Below are 6,573 nucleotides of genomic sequence, written 5' to 3' on the forward strand. Positions count from 1 at the left end.
TAGTCAAGTGATGGCTTGGAAAAAGATGACCTCCAGAGGGGATTAGGGGGATACCCTGTTAAGATTTGGGTAAACCTTACAAGAAAGGAAGTACCCCAGACTGTTACATTTGATGCTTGCCAGGTAATAGCCTGTGGAAGTTTTAAGTACTCAACGACAACTGAGTAATGAAAATAAATATCTCTGTCCTGAACCGGGTATAAATAAGGGATTCCCTGTAACAGATGGAATAATGTATGGTGGACAACTGCCCATCGAGGTTGGACATATATACCTGGAATATTTGATGCTCCATGGGCACATACATTGAAAGATCGAATAAGCATGTTTAAAGGGACTGCACAACCAAACTGTCAATCCTTACAATGTAACCCAGTGACAATAACAATTAACAAGGCTGATAATCTTGTTAATACTACCTTTGGCCTTGGGATAGACATGCGTGGGAAAGATCCAACAGCGAGATTCCGGATAGCTGTATGGGATATACTCCCGGATGACACCCAGAAGGTTCAGGATGAGGAAAAACTTAGTGAGGGGGTGAAAAATCTTCCTAAAAACCCCAAAATTGTGACAGTTAAAGAGATAAAAGATCTTAGACAAACATTTGAAATTGAAACAGGATATGGAGATGTTAATGCCTGGGTAGAATGGATTAAGTATACTGTCCAGAGTCTCAACCATAGCAATTGCTATGCTTGTGCATCTGGATGGCCTATAGCTCAGGTGGTGCCCTTTTCTCTGGGATGGACCAAGGATCCCCAGGGGATGCAATGCATAATTGCCCTGTACCAGGAGAAAACCGCATGGGGAAATGAAACCTGCAAATCTCTCTCTCTCTTGTTCCCTCCAATTCTGATACAGATGTCCGGATCCCTCCTGCATTCTCCACAGCCATAGGTAACCATACAGCCTGCCTCTCACGGCAGGGTGTGAAGGCTACCAGGCCAATAGGGAACTTTTCCCTATGCAGTGAGGCTTTGAATGTTACGAAAGATTTGTCAGGAAACTATTCCAGATTAGAAATCCCCAGAGCGGATCTCTGGTGGTACTGCGGGGGGAAGGCCTTATGGTCCACTCTCCCATCCAATTGGGCAGGCACTTGTGCACTTGTTCAATTAGTTATACCATTCACCCTGGCATTTGAAAAAGGAATTTCCAAAAATCCTGGAAGAAATAAAAGAAGCTTAGGAATATCATTTGATGATTCAATCTATATAGATTCAATTGGAGTGCCTAGGGGTGTCCCTGTTGAATTTAAGGCAAGAAATCAAATTGTTGCGGGATTTGAGTCACTGTTTTGGTGGGTAACGATTAACAAAAATGTTGATTGGATTAACTATATCTATTATAACCAACAGCGATTTATAAACTATACAAAAAGTGCCATCAAGGGAATTGCAGAACAATTAGATGCCACAAGTAGAATGGCCTGGGAAAATAGGATTGCTCTAGATATGATGTTAGCAGAAAAAGGAGGTGTATGTGTAATGTTGGGTACTCGCTGTTGCACCTTTATCCCCAATAACACAGCTCCAGATGGCACAATAACAAAGGCATTGCAAGGACTTACCACCCTTGCTGACGAATTGGCAGAGAATTCAGGAATAGATACCTCTATCACTGGATGGTTGGACTCCTGGTTTGGTAAATGGAAAGGGGCAATTATATCAATATTTACTTCTTTGATTACAGTAGCAGGAGCCTTAGTAGCCATCGGGTGCTGTGTTATCCCCTGTGTGAGAGGACTGGTACAGCGATTAATTGAGACAGCACTATTAAAACAAACACCCAATGAACCACCACCGTACTCGGATAAAATAATGGTATTAGGGGAGATGGGGAATGAAGAAAATGAAGCAGAGGAGGAGATGTATACGATAATGCCTTAAAGAACAACAACAACGAATTTTTTTGCAGAAATCAACAATGTATAAAGAAGAAAAGGGGGGAATTGTGAGAATTGAATGTTGTTTCTGCATCAGAACAAAATAAGAATTTTGTTAACTTCATGGTCTTTACCGTTTGGGGTTTTTGTTTTATAGTTCGTTTCAGGGGCCTTACTACTTTATTAGAGTTCTATAAGTTAAAGTAATATGTATGTATATATGTATAGCCAACATTGAGAATATATGTCACACATTGCAACAGTATTCTGCCAATTTAAAAGGACAATTCACTACATGATACGGGGAATGCCTGGAGAAGATCGGACATCTCCCCTCCCCTCCGTACTCTTTGTTTAACAAGAATTCCAAGCAAATCACCTTATCAATAGGACAAGAAGAGCACTGAACACCAGATAACGATCCAATTAAATCCTCTGATAAGATTGTGAACCCGGAGTACTCAGCAAGTGGGGAAACGGGGGAGAAGGGGGAGGTAAGGGAGAGAAAAAGGGTATAAAAGTTGTCATGCTGTATCCATAGGTGCGCTCCTGCTTGCGGGACGCCCGCCATTGCAATCGCGAATAAAATCTGCTTTTATCAGAGATACCGTCCTGGCAAAATTATTCGGATATTTCCAACAGTTAATACATGGTATTTTTTAATTTTATCCCTAAGAGCACAAGCAAAAAGATCCCACAAGCATCAAAATCAGTTAAAGTATATGGAGGACTTTTAGAAACTTTCATAATCTGCTTCCTTTTTTTTTTTTTTTTTCCTTCATCAAGATAAAAAAAAAAAAAAAATCAATAAATTACTTTGTCTCAGAATTAAAGAGACAAAGTGCACTAAACCAGAGCAGGCGAGGAAAAAGAAGTAGAATAGTAGAATTAACTGAGAGCTTGCAGTCAACGTAAATACGAAGTTTCATTCTGAATTTAGCACAAGCAGCTGAACAGGACATTGTAGGAGCTGTTGACAGCCCCAGAGCATCCTACCAATGAACCATACCATATGGATGCTATGCTCTTACTGTGGGATAACTGTGTTATTGCAGTCACTGATTCAGGACATCCTGACCCCATTGAGTACATGGAAGTATGTGGTCCACACGTGGGTAGTAGCCTCTTATGCTTGTTTCTCCAAATGAAAGTAAGCATGAACCAAACTAGTAGGAGGGAACTTGATGACAAGCAGGCAGCGATCTGCAAAACCGCACTGCTGTTCAGGAACAAAGCGCAGAAGCAATGCCTCAGGCTGAACAAGCACGTAGTCTGAACACACCTGAGAAGCATATACCAAGCCCACTATAGTTCCAGAGCTCTGTCGGCCAGCATCTTGTGGGTTCTGTAGCCGCAGCCTGCTTTCCCTGAAATGTCACAGCAGATTGGGATATTCTGGTCAGCCCTTTGTCGTTATCTCTTGAACAACGCAACAGAGATAGAAGCTTCACAGCCCCTCATACTCTCTTTCCTCCCTATGTTTTTGTTAATAACACTACTCTTACAGATGAGGTATCAGTTCTCAAGCTGTTGTTTCTAACTTTGGTGGAGCGTGGCATGACTTCAGCAGCTCTGTCACACGTCACTGTGCATTGCAAAACTGCAAAAGTAACCATGGGATGGCCTGACTGAGGGAAACAAGGGCTGGAAAAGATTTCACAGCAAGTACACAGCTACTCTGTCACTAAAGTAACACATGCCCCCATTCAAGTCATTTGGGGATCCAACTGACTGCTGAAACAATGGAAGCTCGCTGAGATGGATAACAGCCATATAAATCACAGTTTTAACACCAGTCCTATCCAGTCATTTACAGTAACTCTGTTTCCCATTATTTACCTTAAACGAGCAGCTGAGCACTTGAGAAGACCTGCAGTGTGGCTTCCAAGGTGAAATTACAAAGCAGAAGCAGAAAGGAAAGCAGCAGCCCTGCTGAGCCCCTCACCCCCCAGAGTCACAGTGGTCAATACCTTGCTTATTATGGGCTGCTCATTATCAACGGAAGTAACAAATCCGCAATCAGACTTGAAAGACCGAAAAACAACCTTGCTGAAAGATCAATGGCCTGTACTTCTGGCTCTCAAAGGGAAATACTTGCATATGATTCAGTGATGAAATAGCAAAAAGACATCTGCCATAGTAAAGTAAGAAAGAAAGCAAAGCATTTGAAGAAAAGTGACAAGCTGTTGGTGTATTTCACTTTTAGTTCACTCAATTTTTACCTGTTGACAAATGTTTGATATAAATGATATAATACACACTGCACTAAGACATCTTTCTCTAGTAGCTCTTCCATCAGCAACATCCATATGATTCTTGTCAAGCTCTGATTTACACCAAAACGTATCCATGGGAAAATCATACTCCTTATGCTAACCAATCAAGTCAAAGAATTGAATAATTTATCCAGAGCAGTTGGTCAGAAACATTCTTTTGGACATTAAGGTAATACTAAGTGTTGAATCAGTTATGTCTTCATATTTGTGGCTTCCCTGTGGCACAGAGGCCATCCTCAGAACAAGATGTAAGTACAGTTAGAGAACCAGAAGTGACATAGTCATATGGTTTTATAATTAACATATTTCCCCAAAATCTGAATTGGAATTCAACCATTCTATATTCATGTCACCTTTGCTACGTCAACCCAGCCCAGAGCAACGACATATCCATTTCTAGTGGTATCTGTCAGCTTTCATTATTCAGACTCACAAGGTTTCCTGCAGCTTTACCTCAAACCAAGAATACGATGCCCTTCTAAAGGACAGAATCGAGTCCTAATAACTGCAGTTTGAAGGCTTTCTTGCTCCTTTTCTTGCTGTAAAAATGAGTCTATGAGAATTAAGAAGCTTAACTGAAAACATTTCTGAGGTCCTCTGATATGTGGAAGCAAAAAAAAAGTCTGTTTCTAGATTATGAATATAATGCCAGTGACAGATGCAAGTTCCAGACGCAACAATGCCTATGGTTTAGAGCCTATTGCAGCAGTACAGCTGCACAAAAGCCAGCAAGACTTGGAAAGACAGTCTTCATTCTGCAGGCTCTGAAGCCCAAGCTTAAAGAAAACTGTCCCTAGGACACAATGACAGTCAGTGGTGAAAACCAGATTAAAATTCAGCGCCCTCAGCCCGTCAGTGCCCAGCTTAGTCTACCACTTTGTCAGAAAAACACATGGGACTGCTTCACAAAATCTGCGCAGTGGGACGGACTGATTCAACATAGAAGCCTTTGCTTTGGGGATAATTGCAGAATTGCTTTGTTTTGTCTTCCTATGTAAATCTGCCATATGGGCCTCTGTTACGGTAATGAGAGAAAAAGTTGAGTTTGATAATTCTTAGTTTTAGAAAGAGATTAAAGTCTGGCAGCTGGCAAGTATGGAGCAAAGAAATTCAATCTAGCATGCCCAGCTGCACTGTGGAAGTTGGATGAGCCAAAACAGACAATCTGCAGGCAGGGCAAGCTTGCTCAGGAATTGCCAGAAGTGCACAGGTACATAATGACACATAAGATTAAGGAAAAGGAACAGAAAAATTAAAAAGGCCTTTTCAAAAGGTGGAAAAAGGCTGAGATATCAAGATAGCTGTAATGGCTCACATAAAGAAAATGAGGAGACATAAAAGATCATCTTTGTAACTATGGATAATCATTAGAAGTTTGCTAGCGTGAGAGAACACCCCGCAGTTTTACTCTCTAACCAATCTTCATAACAATATACCCTGTGCAGTGCTCAGTGTAACTTTGAGTGGAAATATCTGAGTTCCAGAAAGGATGCAAGACTTCCGCAAGTAAAGATCCAACAAATCAGCAGATAGTAAAGGCAGAACGCCAACTGTGAGGACGATATTAAGAGTGGAAGACATACAAAACTTAGGATCGCCATGACAATAGCATAATACCTTTTTTAATACATGTACATGAAAGATATGTATATATACGTGTACACATTTAATATATTAAAATGCATAAATATACATATATAGACATATTAAGTGTTCTTGCTTCATTTATTCTATTATCATATAGACCCAACTCCCATGTAGTCAATTCTAAATTACAGTACACTGGATAAAGTAAAATTAGATTTTTACCCTTTGAATAATTAGCTAAATCCTGCATTCACTTAAGTTGGGCCACAGAATATGCAAATGTAGAACAATACCACAGTGCCCCACAGATAACAAAGTATTATCAGAAAACAGTAGTTCTTAGTCCATTGCCAACCAAACCAGTTATTAAATTATAATTGAAACAGAACAAGAGCTTCTAACCACAGGTAGAACACAGTGTGGAACAATCATCAATATTACTATAAAGTAAGATAGCCAGCTAAGTGAGTAGACTATTTTTTTCCAAATGCTATAAAGCTATGGAAGAACCCATACGAAGATTTTTTTCTTGCATATTTCTTAATTGTTAACTGGGAATTTATATTCTACTTTGTTTTTACAACAAGGACTAAGACAACGCTCAGTGCTATACAGCTTGGGCAGCGGGCACTCCTACGCTTTCAGAGTTCCAGACAGTGAAAGGCACAAAGCCGGGGGTCAACCTCCCAGGAAATTAGGCTTATAAAACCTATTGCTACTATAAAAACCAGAAAATTATTTTAAATCAATTTACATTAAAATGAAATGATTGCTGGAACTGGAAATGTGGAAGGTACCTCAGAGAAGGCAGCTCTGAGAATA

The 6,573-nt window shown here is 40.3% G+C and overlaps 1 protein-coding gene across 1 annotated transcript; it reads left to right on the forward strand.

Annotated features, from left to right (window-relative positions):
* The first annotated feature begins 220 nt into the window (after positions 1 to 220).
* On the forward strand, positions 221 to 2,491 carry LOC146543824 (endogenous retrovirus group FC1 Env polyprotein-like). Its single transcript, XM_085229558.1, is given in 2 exon segments — positions 221 to 853; positions 856 to 2,491. Coding segments are annotated over 2 exon segments (1,566 nt in total). The 5' UTR covers positions 221 to 324; the 3' UTR covers positions 1,893 to 2,491.
* The last annotated feature ends 4,082 nt before the right edge of the window (positions 2,492 to 6,573 follow it).

Source organism: Meleagris gallopavo, chromosome 8, assembly GCF_905368555.1.
Source record: "Meleagris gallopavo chromosome 8, MGAL_WU_HG_1.1, whole genome shotgun sequence".
NCBI classification, from domain to species: domain Eukaryota; kingdom Metazoa; phylum Chordata; class Aves; order Galliformes; family Phasianidae; genus Meleagris; species Meleagris gallopavo.